The 20,285-nt window shown below is 49.7% G+C and overlaps 8 protein-coding genes across 8 annotated transcripts; 1 reads left to right on the top strand and 7 right to left on the bottom strand.

Annotated features, from left to right (window-relative positions):
- Positions 1 to 402: 402 nt before the first annotated feature.
- On the bottom strand, positions 403 to 1,083 carry AA0111_g6005 (hypothetical protein; the record flags this gene model as incomplete). The annotated part of the gene is made up of 1 exon (XM_028652181.1): positions 403 to 1,083. The coding sequence occupies one exon, from the start codon at positions 1,081 to 1,083 to the stop codon at positions 403 to 405; it is 681 nt and encodes a 226-aa protein (XP_028506293.1).
- A 610-nt stretch (positions 1,084 to 1,693) lies between these two features.
- AA0111_g6004 (hypothetical protein) lies at positions 1,694 to 3,343 on the bottom strand (the record flags this gene model as incomplete). The annotated part of the gene is made up of 5 exons (XM_028652180.1): positions 1,694 to 2,413; positions 2,468 to 2,497; positions 2,550 to 2,681; positions 2,739 to 3,259; positions 3,322 to 3,343. 5 exons carry the CDS (start codon positions 3,341 to 3,343, stop codon positions 1,694 to 1,696), a joined length of 1,425 nt encoding a protein of 474 aa, XP_028506292.1.
- A 2,789-nt stretch (positions 3,344 to 6,132) lies between these two features.
- AA0111_g6003 (hypothetical protein) lies at positions 6,133 to 7,630 on the top strand (the record flags this gene model as incomplete). Its single annotated transcript, XM_028652179.1, has 4 exons — positions 6,133 to 6,460; positions 6,515 to 7,017; positions 7,065 to 7,196; positions 7,268 to 7,630. 4 exons carry the CDS (start codon positions 6,133 to 6,135, stop codon positions 7,628 to 7,630), a joined length of 1,326 nt encoding a protein of 441 aa, XP_028506408.1.
- Positions 7,631 to 8,321: 691 nt separating this feature from the next.
- Positions 8,322 to 9,194, bottom strand: AA0111_g6002 (Pectate lyase E; the record flags this gene model as incomplete). The annotated part of the gene is made up of 3 exons (XM_028652178.1): positions 8,322 to 8,605; positions 8,657 to 8,818; positions 8,873 to 9,194. The coding sequence occupies 3 exons, from the start codon at positions 9,192 to 9,194 to the stop codon at positions 8,322 to 8,324; spliced, it is 768 nt and encodes a 255-aa protein (XP_028506407.1).
- Positions 9,195 to 12,729: 3,535 nt separating this feature from the next.
- On the bottom strand, positions 12,730 to 13,779 carry AA0111_g6001 (hypothetical protein; the record flags this gene model as incomplete). The annotated part of the gene is made up of 1 exon (XM_028652177.1): positions 12,730 to 13,779. One exon carries the CDS (start codon positions 13,777 to 13,779, stop codon positions 12,730 to 12,732), a length of 1,050 nt encoding a protein of 349 aa, XP_028506406.1.
- A 1,293-nt stretch (positions 13,780 to 15,072) lies between these two features.
- AA0111_g6000 (hypothetical protein) lies at positions 15,073 to 17,196 on the bottom strand (the record flags this gene model as incomplete). Its single annotated transcript, XM_028652176.1, has 3 exons — positions 15,073 to 15,390; positions 15,447 to 16,919; positions 17,137 to 17,196. The coding sequence occupies 3 exons, from the start codon at positions 17,194 to 17,196 to the stop codon at positions 15,073 to 15,075; spliced, it is 1,851 nt and encodes a 616-aa protein (XP_028506405.1).
- Positions 17,197 to 18,333: 1,137 nt separating this feature from the next.
- Positions 18,334 to 18,743, bottom strand: AA0111_g5999 (hypothetical protein; the record flags this gene model as incomplete). The annotated part of the gene is made up of 2 exons (XM_028652172.1): positions 18,334 to 18,578; positions 18,635 to 18,743. The coding sequence occupies 2 exons, from the start codon at positions 18,741 to 18,743 to the stop codon at positions 18,334 to 18,336; spliced, it is 354 nt and encodes a 117-aa protein (XP_028506541.1).
- Positions 18,744 to 19,168: 425 nt separating this feature from the next.
- On the bottom strand, positions 19,169 to 20,096 carry AA0111_g5998 (RNA polymerase II subunit A C-terminal domain phosphatase; the record flags this gene model as incomplete). The annotated part of the gene is made up of 2 exons (XM_028652171.1): positions 19,169 to 19,826; positions 19,876 to 20,096. 2 exons carry the CDS (start codon positions 20,094 to 20,096, stop codon positions 19,169 to 19,171), a joined length of 879 nt encoding a protein of 292 aa, XP_028506542.1.
- Between the last annotated feature and the right edge of the window lie 189 nt (positions 20,097 to 20,285).

The following is a 20,285-nucleotide window of genomic DNA, read 5'->3' as shown; positions in this document are numbered from 1 at the left end:
GCCACGACGCTGCAGTATGTGATTCGTCGGATGTTGAGAACACTGGAGAAGCCGAGAAGTCGCGGTACGTGTGCTGGCAGGGGTCGGCAAGAACGGTTCATGCTGCGATAGCGGTCGTTGGGACCGTCGATAGGTATATGCATTGAGAGCGATAGCGATGGTACTGATCTGGGTGAGGGTGTGATGCACATCGCGTTCGCCATCTAGACTATGGTAAGGTCAACGCATGAGTCGCGCGCGGGGTGGTTGGCGGCCGAGAGACTGAAAATGTATATGCTAGGACCGTGAGATCTTCGCGATACGACTCGCGCTGCCTTTGGCTGGAAGCGGGCGATGGCTGGACGCTTTCCCATTACATGCTTCCTTGTCCTTTTGTCTCTACATTGCCATTTATCAGTACGCCTACATCTTCGCCGATGGTTCAAGCTTGGCCAACACAAAACTACCCCAGCCTTCAGCATACACGGTACCTTCTCCATCTTCGACCCATCCTGCTGTTTCTATCCACCTTCCCACCTCTCTGCTTATCCTCGCCCTGACCTTCAGTATGCAAGGCGTTTCGACAGCCTTCAAGTACTTGACCCTCAACTCCGTAGTCGCATTGCTACTTTCGTAGTAGTGCATCAACAGCGCGCCCATAGCCTGATCTAGCAAAGATGCAGTGACGCCGCCGTGAAGACGCCCAATACCACCATCAAGCTCACCACCCATAGAAACTAACACGGTATTCTCAGGCGCCTCTGGGTCTGTAAGGTTGTGTTGTACATCCTCCTTTGCCGTTCTTCTGCGTAACTCTTTGTCGTAGTCGCTCGGCGCAACATTCCTGAATTTCGGTGGCTCGCCTGTGACTATGCTGTTCCGGTCTACTGCTCTTCTCTGCCCTTTGCCAGGTTTGTACAAGTTGAGGAAGGCACGAATGGCATCGTTGGTGAAGAGACTGCGGGTGAAGAGGGAATTCCATTCGTGTCCCTTGCCGAAGACGTGACGTTTGTGGACGTGCGTTATCGAGGGATCGAAGATCAGAGCATTGCACCATTCGTGTGCGGTAAAGTCTTCTAGGTGCTCAATTCTTGGGTCGGGCATCGTAGGCAGTAGAGGGTGTGGACAGACGACTGTCATGCGACGGACGACGTGCGATAATAACTCAATTCCGATCTAGAAGACGGCAGAGGACGACGCGACATGATTACTGACATGTTAGAGGCCATATTGGAAGCCGTGTTAGTGCTGATATTCACTGGCCCAACTCCTCAGTTGCGAAACGGAGATGCGCAAGTTCCGAGGTTACAAGCTGGCGGATCGATCAAGCTTAGTGCGGCACTTACCCATAACCGAACTAACGTAGAGACACGACAAGGCCACCAAGCATTGCGCCATCTCAGCGGGATAGACGCACCCTCTTGCGTAGGCTCCTACACCGGGAATCATTTGCCCGTAGACACTAATCAGCTCACGCAATGTCACATGTCAAGGCAGTGTTCAGTTATCTTCCTGTTCAGTCGCGGTTTCGTAAACTAATCAAATATTACAGTCATTACGTCGTGACTTCCTATGGTATCTCGACCCATGAAATATAGCCTGTTATCTCCAATGCCGACTCTTATACTGCAAGAGGGTAGAGCAAGATTACTCTACACAGTGCGGCGTATGTGTGGAGCTATTAGTCGTCAAGGCTGACAACCTAGCACGATGCTCAACGGCTGGCGCTCAGAGAGACTAACATATGCGCGCCGTCTAGATGAGCAGCGTCGTCCACCCGGGGCTCTAGAGTTGAAGAATCTACTCTGGGGTCGCCCGTCTTCTTGTTAATAGGAGAAGCGTACAGGGCGTCAGGGAGCAGACCATCGGGAGGCTCAGAGAGCTCCGACTCGTTGTCCGACTCAGACCTGCCTTTGGTGTTCGTGTCAAGATAAAAGTTGACGCAAGCATCTTGTCTGGGATCAACAGCAAAAGACTTCGTGGGAAAATCTCCATCCGAGGAGTCAACCATGGAGTTGATGATGGACTCATTTGACATGTGACTCTTCTCAGGTTTCTCGACAGATTGAACACCAGCGTCAGATTCCGCAGTAATTGCATCATCCATGTCGAAATCCTTGCTTTCGATTGTAATATGCTCGATCCTTTGACGCTTGCGGATAAGCTCTTGGTTCTGTGCTCCTGTCTCTTCACTTCCAGCAACAGTGCCAGAGTCCACATTGTTGGGCAAGTCCATGCCAACAACTTCACCTTCGGAAAAGGTCACTTGATCTTTAGTGCGCTTGCCCTTGAATGGACGATCTTGATGATTCCTGTCTGCTCCACGACCATCTTTGATCCACTTGCCACGGTGAGCGTTCGAGATAGTGTTGACAAGGGTGCTACTATAGAGCTTGTGAGGTGCGCCAATCGTAACCCAGTTCTTCTCATGCTTCTGTCGTTGTGTCAGCTACAAGTATCAACAATCGTGTCAGTCTTGAATAATCACCATCAGAGTAACAGCGACGTGCTTCGAGCTCTGAGCGCCAAGTCAGTATGAGTTCAGTCATCGCCAGAAGGGACAAACACACCTTCAGCACCTGGCATATCCAGTCAATACGCTCTCCGAACAGCCACTTCTGGGTCTGGCCGATATAGTCAACGATGGACTTGTCGTAGATCGGAATTTTGAAGCCCTCCGTGTGGATATACTTGGCCTTGTCCTAACTCACTTGTTAGCAGTTTAATCGTCGTCATGCTGGCATATGCTTCTTACTCACAATTATATCCCAGGCACAGGCTTCGATAGCCCAGTTCTGGTAGTAGGAAGTCTCACCCGGAGTGAAGCGCTTGCGGTAGGCGTTGGTTGCGGTATCCTTGGCGATGCTCATATCCTTGAAAGCGTCCACCAACATCCTAACAATCCTGCGGTGTTCTTCCTCGGTCTCTGGGATGGTTCCATCCTCCTGAGGTGCGTACCACTGAGCAACAGCCATCGATTTCTGAGCCTCACTCATGTTGTTGAAGCACAGGCCTTCGATCATTGGGACATCCTTGTTCAGGCATATCGAAGTATTAGGCTTGGGGCGATACGCAGCCTTCAAGAACTGAGGTACCTTTTCCAGCTTCTGGTCACATAGTCGAGGGAGATTAGGTACGGGGGAAGGCAGGGCCGTGATAGAAGTCATCGTGGTGGCTTTGTCAGGTGCACCCTGAATGGTATCCATGTCGAGATCGCGATCTGTCATGTTGTTGGACTTGGGCGTAGGCAGGAAGTGGATTGACTTGGGAATATAGTTACCTGCAAGTAACGTAGAGGTTAGTTTCGTTCTGGTGCTCAAATTCCAAGTTCGGTAGACTTACTCTCGAAGATGTGTTGATGCATTGATGTGTACGGTGTGAAAAGTGAAACGCCGTAGGACACGTATTTATGTACCACAAGGACAGCAGTCGAAAGGCGACCAGGGAAAGCTTGAGTGAAGTGGCGCACGACCTAAGGCACTATTCCAGGCAGCCTGTAAAGTGAAGTGAAGTCGTGCTGTCACAAAACCGGGGTCGATATGTGATCACTGGATGATGCCAAGCCTGTCAAATGTCGTAAAATCCAACTCTTGCTCAGTGAAATCGCAAATCTTACTGTTGTGGTCCGTTGCTTGGGTAAGTAACGTACGTCGCGCTGCGTGTATTGATCACCGCAGGTGGGTGGCTAAAGAACTGTCCAAGCGTCATCTGAGAATCTCGCATTCACCTTGGATTTGAGAAGCGTTTGCTTCAGCCAGCCTCAGTCCTGTTCCTTAAGCTCTTGCAACACTTGCAACATGCCGAAACTGTGCTTTGTTGTAAAGCAAAGCAATGTAGGCTTCGGAAGACATGATACCAAATGCTCTAGATGTTGTCCGTAGCTCAAAATAATACACTCTGAACCTCATTTTGACTGGCTAATCCTTCCGTAGAGAGTGACACAAACTGACACGATCACTACAGACATCTTGCTGAGTCGGCTCACACTATCGGCAAGCGCGCCTGTCGCTTCCTCGTTGGTGTAGTCGATTGCTGTTGACAGTGGCAACGTGCGCACCCAACAGGACAGTGTTCGGCTTCCCATCGAGTTACATCTTACCAGAATAAGTTTTTCTGTGTTCTTCAGGGCTCGTGGTGTCGTGCCGCAGGTGCATGTTGCGAAAGACATGAACGAATCCTTCGTCGACAGGAACGGCAAAGCGACAGGGGCACCTTGTGCTATGCAACAACTCAGAGACGTTGCCTGTTCTTCTCTATCAGACACCACTCTTCTAGTAGGGAGTTTAGAGCACATGGCCTCTTCACGTTGCCGAGGGAATACGCATCTGATAGAGGGCAGGGAGAAGAGGAAGACTCTGGCAGAATGAGCCCGTGGCGCACTTAGTATGCAGCCATCCCTGCCTTCATGACCTGTCTCACTTGGGGGGTCTCGTATCGACGGGGTATTGGATAGGTTGCGCATGTCGTGAGTGGCTTGTGAATTATGCGTCGTCGCAGAACCATGCTATGGCATCGCGCGTAACTAGGAAGTTCACATCGCTATCAACATGATCGCGGTAGGTCACAAAGTGTTTTCTTCCGCTGTTGTTGTTGGGAGGCGCAGCATAAAGAGGATGTTTCCTGGATGTCTTTAGGTTGAAGATAGCGGCATCGTCTCTGACGCGTCCGAAGGACAGTCGTCGAGGTAAGTTTTCTGTGGATCGCGATAACTGTGAATGGTATGGCTTGCTAGCTATTGGGTCTTCGTACGACCAAAACACCTAGCGTTCGGCGCTGGTATGACTGTTGGTTACATCCGAAGGCCATTTGCGACTCGATCTAGAACGATGACCAGCACGACATATGAAGCCGGCCAGTGGTGGGTTGGTATGGGGACGGATGCCGTTATGCTTGTAGCGGGAAAAGACAGCCGGTGCTGAGGGGCAGAATCGTCGTCGCTAGCGTGTATTGATGTACCTCAAATCCAATGACAAACCTACATGGACTTATCTACATCCCTGAACGTCTCCTTCTTTCTTCGGTCACTACCACTTCACGTTCCAATCAGGTCTTCTGAGCATGAGAATACGTAGGATGATGTTCGCTGCACTGCCCAGAGGCTCCGCTCCCAGTCTTTCTCAATGAGGCTGCCGAAGGCGCAAAGTCTGTCTAAATCGCGCAATGGATCAAAAATATGACCGATCTAGAGTGTTTCCTGCCTCTCTTTTCTCATAACCTTAGTGACATCTTTCAGATGCGTTCTGATTCAACTCTTTGCTTTGAGCTATCCCGACGAAAGAAGCAACAAGCAGTAAGAACCTCTCCCAGTACTCCAAATAGCCATCGTTACCGTCACTCGCTTACTAGGCGAGAATCAGTTGATCCAAATTCCTGAGCCACGTGTCTGTCATAGCAACCGTTTTAAAGAGTCTACGTGATTGCCCGACCAGTTTGTCCGCGGCAACATTGGAAGTCTTTGTCATTCTCATCAAGCACTTCAGCATAAGAGTCGAGCAACACTCCCGAACACACAGAAATTACAGAAAGACAGTCATGTTTTGAGCCCAATCGCGGGTCGGCTTGTCCTCCCCTTCGATGATTTGCCTTTTCCCTTGATTTGCCCTTCTGCCCTCACTTCTCGTCCACTGGACCGGACCGACGCGATTTTCGAATTGCACGGCTGACCATACAATGGCGCGAGCCGAGTTTCGAAATCTACAGTCTGGTCAACAGTATCCTCCGCACGCGTCACCCACAGCGTCCGTTCGTGTCGATTGATCTCCACTCAGTTACTCTTGAACGGTCATATATAATGACAACAACTCCATCAACAAAGCACTTTATCATTAGCTAAGGTAGGTCAATTCACTGGTTAATTATCGGAAATCCAGTGCCGGGGGCTCTTCTATGTCGATTCCTCCTCGACATTCTGCTTCTGCCGCCTAGGAAACGCTCTCTGTAAACACACGATTCACTTTGCGCCCTACCTTGTTCTGGTCAAGAGCCTTTCATTGCAGTATTTCATGCGAAATAGGCAACTCCAGAACGCTTTCCTTTCCCCATGACCGCACAACTGTATTTCATTCCACCACCACAAGAAAAAATTCTTCTCCACATCACTTCTTCACGCAACTTTGACTTTCATTCTGTGTACAGCAACCACCTTCGCACATGATGAGCAACAACAGTTCTTTTCCTGATCGCCAGCGCGCAGCGCCCTATCTCCCCTCGGTTTCTTCTATCGCGCCAAATGCTCAGGTGTTCACTGAGTCTGCTGGCTTCGATTCCTTCGATCCGGATCAGAATGGCGAATTCTTCCCGGACCAAGAGCCTTACATGTACGAGGACGAAAACAGAAAATGGCGCTATGACCTACCAGATTCTCATCAGTCTCGTAACAGTTCTTATCCTCAGGAACTGGCACCCAGATGGCCATCGTCTGGAGAGCCCCAGCACTTCGGGGATCTTCTTCCACCGCGTTTTGACACTAATTTCGCCCCCGGTAAGTTATAGTAGTATCTGTCTTACGTATGGCGCACATACTGACCTCTCCCAGAAACTCCAAAGAGCTTTGAGGACGACTATATGTACTCTTCGGTCGAGCCCGATCTGCCTTATGACAATGGGTATCTTATACCGCCGCCAAACCAGTCAGAAAACAGTCAAGTTTTCGACGGCAGAGAAGACGCGGAAGCATCAAGAGTTGTGGACGCTGCCAGCGATTCGCTCTTTAACAAAGAAAAGCAAGCCAAGGCTGTGCTAAAAGAGCAGCGAAACCAAACCGGCGCGGCCAAGCAGATGGGCAAATCGGTCACCATTTCGCAGACGGATACCGGACTCCATATTGGCGGCGTGTACTGGACTGCGCCCGCTGATGACAACACTATCCCTTCATCTCCAGCCGAGATTAATACGTGCATCGATACACTCACAAAGGCGATACAAAATAGGGAAAATTGTAGAGAAAAGACTACAACAGGCCAGCATCGGAACCGTTGGCTAGCGGGATCCACCTATTATACTGAGGACCAGTTCAAGGCAGCGGCTCGCGATCTCGTAGTAAGTCATCTTTCTATTATGGTCATTGTTTCGCTAACATAGTGTAGCTTGCCATGGTCGAAATCCACACGAACGGGTGGACCAAGACCATTTACGACAAGGGTGAGCGTGAGAACTGTCAAGTAACGATGTTTTACACTTTCGAAGATCGTTTCGAAGCTCTTCGGGAGCTTCTTCACGTGCGTATTACCGATTTCCCTTTTCCTGCTGACTACGGTTGACTACGCTGGCTGTTGCTAACTGCCCACAGTGCTCCAAGACGACATGCCAGGACATCCTAAAAGGTACACGATTCTATACTATCATCGGAAATCCTCGTACCCTTACCTCCCGCACGGCGACCAACAAAACTGCCAACGCGCACAAGGCCGGTCTGATTGCAAAAGGCAAAGTAACTACCGATAGCGAGGAGCACCAGGCCAAAACGTCGTACTCTGGCCTTGAAGAACGTTCTGACATGGAACATCTTCCAGAACCCATGAAATCTCTTCAACCGGGAGAACCCTCCAAGGGCAAGAAGCGGACTCGTGAACATATCCTCCAGGCAGAGGGTGAAGCGAGTGTTAATGTTACCCCTCCAAAGGTAGCTGTTAAGAAGCGGCGCAAGGCGTGACATCATTATTTGATGTTCTGTCATTTAAATTCCCTGCGCTATACCCACTTTTTCAATCTTCTTTCTCTTTTCACTCCGCAAGATGTTCAAAACGATATTGTAGCTCTGTCTGCTGTATTGCCGATATCGCCACTCAACTCTAGAACGCCCTTCATCTCGCCGCTATCACACTATGTTGTAGATATTAGCTCCGATCTTTGTATGTCTTCTTACAATGCTTGCATTCCGATCTTTACTGAGCGAAGTTTGAGAATCTTACGTAGTCCATAACATCTTGTTAATGTTACAGACGTTCACCAAGTTTTTCTTCAGCTGTCTCGTAGATCTTAACAATAACGCACAGTTCTCCAGAGGTGATGTCTTTGTATTCTCCACACGGTGAAGATTTCCAGCAGTAGAAAGACTTGAACGCATTATCACCTTTTCGCCTCGAGTTCAACAGCTCATCTGGTCAGTTTTTATGATCAGATGTACGAGACAGAACGTAGTGTAGATCACGATGGAAACAGAGAGAACAAACTTGTGCTTGAAGATCAAGTGTATTACATGCACTGCATGTGCGCAAAGTTATATGTACAAAGAATCCACCTCTAAAATTCCAAAGTGTTCAACGACTCACTCCTTCATCTCCATCCGCAACCGCCATTTTCTCGTTCGCCTAAAAAGATATCGAGCGAGTCAAAGTATGCGTCTAGCAAGACTTGATAGCGGAAGCAGTGTACTTGCAGTAGCTGGAGGGGCCCTTGGAGACGGACTTGGGCTCAGAACCGGGCTTGGTGCCCTTGAACTCCTCGCAGATGGTCTTGACGGAAGAAGCGCAGGTGCCGGAGATGGTAGCGGTACCACCGAAGTTGGGGTTGATACCGGCAAGGACCTTACCGTTGTAGGCCTTGACGTTCTTGATGACAACGGAGCGGGAGACAGAGTTCTTGCAGTTACCGCAGGCACGGTAAAGCTTTCCGAAGTTCATGACGGCTATAGAATTGTTAGCAATTGTCAGAGTGTAGTGTCGAAAGAGCTGCTTACTGAAGCCGTCAATGGTGACCGTTCCCTTTCCGTTGTGCTGGATGACCTTGTCATCAGCAGACTGGGCACCTCCGCCCTTGATCATGGCGTTGCCGTCACCCTTGAGGGAAAGAGCATCCTCGCAAACGTCGACCCACCAGACGTTCTCGATGGTGCAGGATCCTGTGTACGGTTAGTACGTTTGCTATATGTAGTGCATACAGGGGTAATGTTTACCCTCGCAGTGGACACCCTCGATCTGGTCCTTGCCGATGATGGCGTTCTTGAGGGTACCTCCGTTCTTGATGAGGAAGACAGCGTCCTTGTCACCACCCTCAACCTGACCTGTGCAAGAAGCACCACGGCCGTAGGTCTTCATGCCACCATCGAAAGTTCCGGAAATCTCCTGGGGCTTCTTGTAGGTAACAGAGCCCTTGGAGGCGGGGATCGGGAGGGAGGCACGCTTGGCGAGAGAGAAGAACTCGCTAGGGGCGGAGGCAGCAGGGCCGGCAGCGGCGAAGCCAGTGATGGCAGCAATGATGGCAATAGAGAACTTCATTTTGATGGTTGAGTTGGTTGATCGAAACTGTAGAAAGTCGAAAGAGGATACTTGGCAAAGTATGTATAAAGAATGTAAGTCTCTAAAAGAGGTAGCGAAAGTGGGATGCTTCAAGCAAACGAAAGACTGAATGAATGTGATGGTGGATGATTCCTTTTTGCCGATGGCCTATGTGATACTTATACTCTTCTCAACTCAGCTTCTGCGCGCCACACTGGTGACTTCACACATTACTCCGAAGATGTGCCATGTGGAAGACAGGGTAGTCTTCCTCCCCGGTAGTACTCAGGAGGCTAGGCCCAGCGCACCATGCGTTCGTAAGTGGGATTCAGGTCCAGAAGGATACGCTCGCAGGGTTTCATGGGCGCTAGAGCCCGTGCTTCGGTGGGGCATGGAAGTCGTAAACAGACTCATGATGGAATGTTTCGACATTGCCCATGTCGGGGTTCTCTTGTACTGTGTATTCTCTCAAGTAATCGTGGTGAAGTGAACACCATCCAGCATATTGGGATCACTGTCCATAGTGCTAGGGTGAGCAAAGACTTGCTCTGCAACCCAGGGAGGCAAATTGAGTGATGCGATAGACTGCTTGCTTCCGAACTCCACGCGAAAGCCCGTTATCATGGGTATCTCGCGAATATGCCAGTAACACGTTCCATGTCCGATCGACTAGTGCTAGATACAGGCTGTCGTGCCGGCGCCAATGCTCGGAAAGATGCCAAGCTTTGAGCTGAAACCGCGCAAATATCCACATCGATACCATATATCTAGAACGCCAAGGAGAACTGAAATTTCCGCTGGTCGTATGGAACGTCTGGCCAGTCAAGCAATTCTCCGGGAACAGTGTTGGTGTCACGCCAAGAGATGTTTGCGACTCATTCTCCGGGGCGAGCCTTGCGCTAGAATCTTGCTAGATTGTCAGGTTGTTTCAATGTTGCCCTTTCGCGCGTAGCAGCCAATGGCAGCTCTACTTAGATAAGCTTAAAACAAGCTCGTCGTGTCTTGGCATGTCATGTTGCGCCAAACAGGCGTGTCGCGCATGACGCCCAGCTGTCGTTTCTAGCTCTTGCACACCGACCGCGATGGAACGGATGGCGCATGTCAACGAAGCCCGCTAACAAGACTCACTCATCGGGCTGATAGATCCGACCGACTCTAACAATACGGCATTGTTCAAATCTCAGAGAATTTAGTTGTCTGGCATCTGAATAGATGCAAGTTGTATTCACCGTATATGTTGTGGTTTGGTAACAATCCGTGGTGGATGTATTACTGATCGACGTCGCGAATCATGGGTACAGCGCGATTCCGCGGCGTGTCGTGCCGTGTTTCGCTGGCCGGGTTGTTGTCTTCCGATGGCATGACTCTCATTTTACGTGAATTCGATCCTTATTGAATCCTGCGGGATGTGTGCAGCAGCCACAATCATGTTTGGAACATTTTAATACATGAGTTTGTGTTGTATAAGACCGAGAATCAGTCAGGTGAAGATAGCCTGTGGCGCCTGGTCAATGCACTCGTTGGAGAAGGACCGCATTGGCGGACCGTAGGCGATAGTGTGGCGCGGGGATGTGGCGCGGGGATGTGGCAGGAGGTGGCGCTTGTGCACTCCACTTCCTTCCTGCTTCCGAAGCCGAAAGTCTCCGACACTGCACAGACTTCCTGCGTGCAACAATAATGGCCTAGAATAGGCACCAATTTCAGACTCCTCACCGCATCGCGAATGAGGTGAACAGACACATGGATATGTTGCTGAGGTTGTCCACGTCACTTGTCAGTGAAGAAAAACTACAAACACGAATCGCTGCCTTGTTGCCTAAGCGCCTTATCGACCAGAAAATTTTACAAAAATGAAACGCTGCGATCCGAAAAGAAGCCAGCGTTAATCTGCACTACTCGCACATGGATACCACAAGCTAAGACAGGCCAATAAAAACCTGGGATTCACTTTTGAACGAATCATGTATGTCGTGTTATCAACATTAAGCCACACAGCGGCACAGTTCGCTGATCAGGAGACATGTGCATGCTCTCCTGAATTAGTGCGGGAACAGCGTTGAAGTCACCAACGTTAGCCCCTGCCCCCTCCTTGATCCCATCGACGAGTCTAGGGCTCAGGTGCATGACCGAAATGAAGGGTCGAGGTGCACAACAAACGAGAACTTCATCTCACCGCTATGCGCGGTCTTTGCGAGCTGGACTGTCTATTCTTATAGCAACCAATCTGACGTCAATCTATATAGAAGCATGATATGCTCCAGGAATGCTGTTGTGTGAACTCTTGCGCATCGGGAAGTAGAACATCACAAAAGAGTGGTGATCACGAACTCATTGGGACAGTGTACCATGCTCAAGGCCGAATAATCAGTCAGCCTTTATATGAAGTCTTCCAAATTCATCGCACCTGGTCTGCTTTATCTCCCATCCTGTCCCATTGCATTCGTGCATAAGTGACCACTGCCTTGCCTCTAATGTCGACAGATTATCTCGCGAAAGCTGCGTTCTACTCACCCTCACCACCTGGATCTTCATACCTTGAATATTTGCATCCCTTAGCTTCTCGATCCGCTTTGTGTGTGTCACTTTCTCTTCAACAGAGTCTGGCTCATACCAACCTGGAAATACGAGGTTGACTATACTAACATTCACGCATTTGCCAAGCGCTCTACAGACGTCTACCACACTACCTGTGTATGTCCAATATTTAGGCACGGCGAAAGGGATACAATTAGCAAGTCTAACGACGGCGCAGCCACTCGTCGCTGGGTTAACTTTGCCCCTACCGTGGTTTAGATGACTATGAGGCGTAAACTGGAAAGGCAGTTGTAGTGTGATAGAGCGGATGTGTTGCAACCAAATACCCCGGTGGTGAACAAGACAGCGTGAGCGACCATCCATCCATCGGTACCACTGAACCGCGACTCGTTTCTCTAGTAGAATCATCTTGTTGCTCCGTGTCTGACCTGTTTACAAACCCCAGCAGGCTCAGATTTACACCCGGTCGCTGTATTCTCATCTTCAGATACCGCATATTACGCTTCATGGTTGTGAACTGGTGTGGGGCGATTCTGTTGTCGGTTTCCGGCCAGACCCCGATGGACAAAGGAAGTGTTAATGCAGCGGTGTATATCAGAACACGCAATTTCTGTGCTAGACCGAGAAGATGGGACGGCCGAGAAACGTGATTATAATGTGGAGCATCTGGGTATTCGCGCTCCGCGTAAAGGGTGGCATAGTAGCGGTAACGACTTAGCTGGCGAGTCGTGTAAAGGGGCGGTGTAACATCTTTCATGGCATTCAAAGTCATGCATGGAGTCTCGTTCAGAAGGTAAGCTATGGATTCAGATTGGTTGAATTGAACGCAACCGCTTTATTCTTTGGTAACAATATGAAGCAGAGTTTGTTACTTTCCACGTTGTGTGAAACGTTCAAACAATGGGCCAACGTTTGCTCAAACCTCACATTAATCTCAAGAGATACCCAACATGAACTAACATCCTCATCTGTTTCACCAGTGGCCAACTGTACCAGTTTCCTACAAGCAGCAAGCCAGCCACACAGCCACCCCTAGCAACGAGTGATCATGCGGTGAGTCCAAGATGTACGTAGTATGATTTCCATCATCGTTGACTTCGCGATGGGGGAGGTATGCGGCCGTAACAGGATCATCTCTTTCTAGCAGTTTGTTCATGCACAGATCAACTTCCTCTTCCATCTCGTCAGAGTCAAGAGCGGTACTCTTATTCTTGACAAGAAAATCGCTTCCGTCCTCTCGCTCACACTCTGCTTCCTTGATTGCAAAGTTACCATCCATTGTGACGCGTGGACAGACTTGAGTACTCTGGCCTGGATAGAAGTCCAAGATATCAGTAAGAAAGACAAGGAACTGTTGTTGAAGCCTGTGAAGGGTTACTGTTTTGACCGCAACTTTAACGCTAACGGGCAAGTTGATATGAACTAACTCAACCCGTATCTCTGTGTTGAATGGAAGCTTGGTCGTTGCCACGACGATGTTTGTTATCGGAATCCGAAGGTTGGAAAGATTGTCTCGCTCCGATAGCTCAAAACGCATCAGGATAGTTGGAGGGTACTTCTCATGTCGAGCTGCGTGTTCGCTACGGATGAACAGTCGACTAGCCATGCACCAATCATACATCAGCCTTAGGTCATCGAAAGTAGCCTGCGCATTGTACGATACGATTCTTCCAACAGCATGGACCCTTGAGAACTTTCGGAGCGCCAGTTCTCGAAAACGGCGATTTATCGAGAAGGGTTCGGGTAAACGAGGTAAGATTGTTCGATTCTCAATGTTATATATGAACTGAGTAACGTTTGAACCCATGAGCAAAGAAAGAAGCTTTCCGCGGATCGATGCCACAAAAATGAGGCGGGCAATACCAGATCCTTTGTTAACGCAGTAATGCTTCCGTTCAAGTTGACCGTTGACACTCAACTCGTAACTAATAGCTGGCATTTCAGTGCTATCGCAATGACTGGGTGTACCCAAGATGAACAGAGCTTGCGGGCTCTTGACGTCGGTCCGAACCTCTCGAAGCACATGTGGTGATTGGAGGTAAGCACCCATCTCTGGGATCCGCTAGGGAGTCAGCAGCGTGATCATCGCGTTCAGATTAGAGTCGCTAATCGTGTTTTGTGGTGGATGATGTAGGTGTCCACGAAGCGGCCGTCCTGAGAACGCAAAGGATATATCAATGTTCGCGCGCTGTCGGCTACCGTTGGCTGTAAGTATGTCTTGGTAACGCCAGATCTCCATAATGACTGGTTTCAAGTCGATCCATTGCCTGAAAAGATGACACGGTCCAGGACAAAGTGGGCTCAGATCGATGATCACTTTGCGTATGTAATCGCGATACGGACCGAGATCAAACATCCATCGGCTCAAAAGCCCCATGGTTGAAGCGTCCTTGAAAGTGTTGGGCTGTGTAGAGAGTAAAAATGCGTTGTTCGTGAGAAAGATACTCTTGCATTCGCCATGGAGCTGGCGGCAGGTAGTAAATACCTGGATGTCCTGCGTCGCACAAACCATCGCTGGCGACGACAGATACATTATTAAACCGATATAAGGCACTAGTAGAACTGGGTTCTCATATTTGAAGACATTTCGAATGATCTTGTTCCGAATCTCTCCTGGAAGGCTGAGCAGAGGCGAGCCTGTCTGCGGAATGAATACAGTCGTCATTATGGAAGAAGGCTATCGCGTTCGAAGTTATTCTCAATGCGGGTTGTCTCGGGCGGCGGTCGTACGGTTGACTTGTTCGAGGTGTGGTGCATAGAGATTCGAGGAGGGGTTTATGACAATGTGCGACGGCGGAAGCGATCCTCTAATGGGTGGATATATGCGCATAAGCGGTATTGAGTAAACACTCACTCCGTCGGAGAGCAAAAAAAGTCCGCTTGACTCGATTGGTAGTAGCGAGTGCCCTCTTCGAGGCACTATGGGTCAACCCTTCTGACCTTTGCATTTCTTGTTACCCAATCCAGGAAAAACATCGCCACAAGACTAATCCCCAATACTAGCAACATAAGTCTGATTTACAAAACTCATATGTGATGATACGATAGTCGGTGGTTCTGAAGCTGGTGTATCGGCAGTTTTCGAGAGTAACGTAAGCCTGGGGCCACTCGAATCTGTCGTCCTTTCGTTTAGCAGAATGCGGATGCGGATGACGAGGGTCAACACTTTGTTACCTTGTTCGAAGCGATTGTGATATTTCTCGGATACTTTGTTGAAATATCACCCTATTGAAGATCTCGTAACGTTGACTGTGTCTCAGTATACTGAATCCAGATCATCGAACAACAGCGCCTCAGGCGTTTCGTCGGTCATCTCAACAACCTGCACGAGTCAGGTTTGATTCTAGTATTTAGGCCCTGAAAGAATCTCTGCCACAGTTGGAAAAGTAGCCTGGAAGGATGCCTCCATCAGGACCTCGGGAACCTTCTGACCCACCTTATTGTATAGATCCTGTTGCGGAACATAAACTCCGTCGTCCGGTGGTAAGTATTGCGGGCATATACCGAAAGCAATGGCGCCTTTGCTAGCGAGATGACGTTTGAGTTTCAGGGCGTTTGATAGCACTCGAGCCTGGTTGATGCCAAATTCGTGCTCGATTCGTGTCATACAATTGTCTACGAAGTCTTGGCTTCTTGGCGAGGCTAACGGCATGGCGGCAGCCTACATAGAATCATTAGTAGTAAGAACATGATGCTAGTTATGATCAGAAACCATACCACATAGAGTGCCCATACAGTGCTGTAGCCTCCTGCAACCCGCACGATGGGAAGTCGATCTTTTACTGATCCGTTTCCGATCAGCGCTTTGACGAGATTGTGCGTGTTGCCTCGAAAGTTCCCATCAAGGGATTTAAGTGCTATACGATAAGGAGATCTTGAGGTTGTACTAGCGACTGTAGGCCATGGTTTGCCTCGCCCCGACGCACCTGGCGGAGTCGGTTCACTATTTGTCGGGCTGGCTACTCTGCTCGGCGCTTCATCAGGGACGTCGTGCAAGAATTGAGGCATGCTTGCTATGATGTCAGATTGTAGCTGGTATAGAGTGCGAGCGCTTGTTTCTAATTGCTGATGATACTTGGTGCTGACAAGCGTGGGCGGAGTCGAGGTGAAGTCTGCTAATATGCAATTTCGGATAATGTCGTGGAAATAGATCCTATTGTAACGCACCCAGTTCCAGGTTTGTGCTGCTGTTGCGGTTGGGTAAATATGGTAGAAGTTCTCATAGCAGCACTCTTGTTCCTCGCAAGGCACTACATCATAGTCCCAGTCTGGACCTTGATCTTTGAAAATGTTGATCGCAACCTCGTCAAGCTCTAGTGCCGAATCTATGATGTCCATCAATGAGAACGCTTCTTGGTTCAGAATCCGCGCTCTTAGGTCAATGGTCTTGATGTGAAGAAAGAAGAACCGGTTTCTAGGATCCTCGGTATCTAGGTGCTTTATAACTTCGGTGTTCAGATCGTGAACATACTGAGGAAGTGGAACACCTTTTCCCATGCAGTTCATCGTCAGCAAACCAATGGTATGGAGATACATTCTCTGTCCCGCTGGAGTCGAAAATTGGCCCATGCCCCGCATTTTGATTAGGGAGGCAGCGCCATCCACATGATTACTCCATCCAGCTAGGGAGTTGTCATTGAACGTTGCTTCGAACATGCTCAGGAGGTTGACTGAGGTGAGGGTACTATCGGCCGTTACGTCTTCAGGCGAAGAAATTGCTGCATTGGCCATTTTGATAGCTTCGAGGTACCAACGTGTCGCTTCGCTTTTGAGACGAGAGTCCATGTAAAGGTTGGCTACGCCAGCGATACCCAAGGCTGTCATTGATGTTGCGACGAGCGGATGGAAGCCGTGTGTGGATAGGTGTTGCTGGTACTCCATTGACTGTATCGATGGCTGATCCACACCCGTGCAGTAGTAGGACATGAAGAAAGATATACCCTGGTCAATGAGCGGCGCTGTGATGGCCGTTCCTGGACATTGTTTGGCCATAATCTGTAGATATGCCTCTCGGAGATCTCTGGTATCTCGTGCATCACGCGCCGCAATGGCCTTTGCCTTTGACTTTTTCGCCTTCGCCTGAGTTTGCGCGGTTTCATCGTGAAAGAAAGCGTCGACAGTTCGATCGTATCCAGGGCATTCGAATTTTCGTTCAAAGCATTTTACGCAACCACCTGGACGCTCGTCGCACTGTAGACGTCTAGTCAGCAACCTGCATCACCGAAGCTAGATCGGACTCGTAGCACAAATCGGAATTGAGATCTGAAGCTACCATCTCGCACTGGATTCCCAGTTAGGAAGAAGCTAGTTGCGACAAGCGGCAGGCGACCGCAACCTCGCGCGGCATACCCTGGAGGGGTTCACAACGCAACTTTGGACGTATAAATGGAGGCAGCCCGTTACTCACTTTGATTTTTCTTTCGCGGCACTTCTTGCAGCCTGTTGATGGCCGCCCACGGTACACCATTTTGAACACAAGTGGTTTTGCATCAAGGGTACGGAAGACGACAGTATCGAGGCTTAAGAGGCACGGCCTACGGCAGAAGGCTGGTAGAAATCTGCAGAGTATTTGTCCCTGCGACGTGCAGGCTTACCCAAAGAACTGACGGCGACGATGCTTAGGTGAAGACTGCTTAGCTTGGACACAATAGACGTTGATGGTTGTTTCTGATGCAAGCCACGACAAACATTCCGACGGTACTGATGCATGTCGTTTCGTGGAAGCCGGAGCTTGCGGCGGAACGTTGGTGATCCGACAGACTGGGCGGCCAAGACGACGATTTTCTTGATGTGCAGAAGGGCGGTGATAAGATAGGACGCCTGACATTAGCGTCGACATTGCGCTTTACTTTGAAGAGAATATGTGCGATTGGTCAGGTTACTGTCAAGCTTGAACAACTCAATTGAGTTCCCGGCGAACACCTAGAAGATGTCGGCTGGAACATAAAATTCCTACTCCGATGCGTGCTGCGGGTGTCCTACGCTGGGGCCGAGACAGGGGTCGCTTTTGGGTACCGTTTGACCCTAGGCTCCACCTACTACACATCGAAGCTCGGCACAAAGCCAGATTTCTGCGATGATAATCCAACTTTTGGTATATATAATGACGTATTGGGGATTATGTCATCAAGCAGCAAAGCATGAAAACAACTCGAGGCGTTGTGGCGGAGTGGTTATCGCGCAAGACTAGAAATCTTGTTCCTTCGGGAGCGTCAGTTCGAATCTGGCCAACGTCGTCTTTTTTGCGAAAGACTGGTCCCAGCCAGGATGGGCACAGTAACTTTTTGTTTGTTCATATGATTGTCTCTTTTGTGATGATCGTTGACAGGAGAGGGAAATTCGGAATGCTCGGAGAACAACCGTTTAGCATCCGTTTGGGCCAAGGCACGAGCAAGTGCAGTTTGCTAGTTTCCCCTTATCATCAAATGATGATACACATTCGGGATCAGTAAGTGTTTCCCAACACAACAGATGGAAACCAACAAAAGGAACTCATTATTTCCACATTCATTTCCTGGAACATCCTACTCACCATTTTCAAACACAGTCGTGTGTCGCATCTCCACAACGCCTGCCGCTCAGTTCTGCATTTGCTCCGACTCCATCAATCCTGTCCATCACATACCCCAGCGTGACAGTATTTCTTGCATCCCGATTCCCACTCCCACGAGCTGCTCTCGTTTCCATATCTCCAACTGTCGTGGTTACTCTCGTCAAGAGACCTCCAAACACCGTTTCCACACTCATAGATACAAGTGCAGTATTCCGAGCCGTCATCCTGAAGCACGCATAAAGAGCGATCACCTGTTTGCTCTGCGTACCAGTCACCGAGTTTGGGAATAGGAATTTCTATAGTAATATCAGATTGGTCCAGGAGGGGACGGAGAGACGACCGATGAACATACGGAGATTTTGCATAAGTTCCCATCCACAGCGTCTACTACCAGCTCCACCTCTTGGTTCAAATGTTGCGATGACGCCCGAAATAAGGACAAAGAATAGCACTACGTTCATGGTGTTGGTGAGTAGCTAGGTAGGGTAGAGGCGTCTTGGATATGGCCCTCGTCGCATAGAAGATGTTGATTGAAATGTTAGAAGAGATTAGAGTGTTGTTTGCTGCTAGGATACCTCAAAAGCACATTGACTTTCGCGATGAGCTCGTGGTACACACACGTGGCTAGCTGCAGACCGTGCCTTGAGGCTACAGCCGGTGGACGCTTGTGCGCGTACGCTACGTTTGTGACACGACGTCATGTCGGTTGTCACATGGTGATTCATATCACTGCACGAATCAAAGGACCAAAGATGAGCTTTGTGGAATCATGTATTCGTGAGAACTCTTCATATAGATGTCATGTCCAAAACGCCTCGCTATGCAATATGGGTATCTAGGGCAATCATGCCAGGATGTGGAAAACAGTAACGCCGTCATGTAGGAACTAGAACCAAGCCAAACTCCAGAGCGCAGGCATGTTGGGCCATCGCTCCTGCCAGGCTGCAAGTATATCGGGAACGCGCTCGTCGAAGCCAGAACGAGCAGCTCCGCCACCTGATTGCCATCCACTGTCGCCATGCTGCTCTCTCTCTTTTGCCGCAGCTTCATTCAAGCTGAGCGCGAGGTCGAGAATAGCTTTACCACCAACGAGGGCCTCCTCGTGATTATCCCTAATATCAACGTTGAAGACATGAACAGGTCGGTTGAGCTTTCCGCCCTTGTTGTGGAGATCTTCTAGCACAGCGTCGAAGCAACGCTCCTCGCACGTTACAACGACATCAACGACACCTGATTCCGTCCCCTGCGAACCTTTGTCTTCAGCATGATCCAGACGTGGTTTACCGGGCACCCAGTCTTGGAAGCGCTCAGGATAGCCCTTGATGTTCAAGTTGCGACCAAGCATGTTGAGCAGCCCGTTGTGAGTGTAGAGGGCAGTATTCTGCTGAGCGAGCTCATCATGAATAGCACGGTAGGTGGTGCTGTTGAAGTGATAGACGTTAGGCTGCGTGATGGTTGGACCGGGGAGTCGGACAAGAGAGCCAGTGCCAAAGCTGATTGTAGGGAGGTGCGCTGAAGCAAGCTGCAGATGAGCTTCCATGGAACTAAGCAAGTTAGCAAGAAGTTGGGTTCGCAGATCAGCGCTGGACATACCGGTTCTGGTTACTCGCACACACAGTGCAGAACTTGAGCTTGAAGCTATCATCAGGCACCATGTTCTGCTCTGCGTGCGCGTCATTGGCGCCGTCCATACCCGTGGGGCTAGGTTCGGTCGGCGGCGGCGGAGGAGGTGGAGGGGCAGCAGTAGTAGCAGGAGCAGCAGTGGGCGTAGGCTGCTGCTCCTGCCTCGCGCGCAGTCGTGGGTCGGCAGACATGGTCGAAATGAGGCGTGGGCGGGCGGGTTGCTGCTCGACGCGTCTGTAGGCAGTTCTGCAAATTCTTCACAACAGTTAGCTACGGCTCCACACATTCGTAGGTAACAATTATTGCAACATTCACGCGAGATCAGAATTTTCAGTGTATATTATTATTAGAGTCCTCAAAGGCTATTGCCTAGGACAGCT

Source organism: Alternaria arborescens, assembly GCF_004154835.1.
Source record: "Alternaria arborescens strain FERA 675 chromosome Unknown contig_12, whole genome shotgun sequence".
Lineage (NCBI taxonomy): Eukaryota > Fungi > Ascomycota > Dothideomycetes > Pleosporales > Pleosporaceae > Alternaria > Alternaria arborescens.
This window is presented reverse-complemented; position numbering and strand designations above follow the sequence as displayed.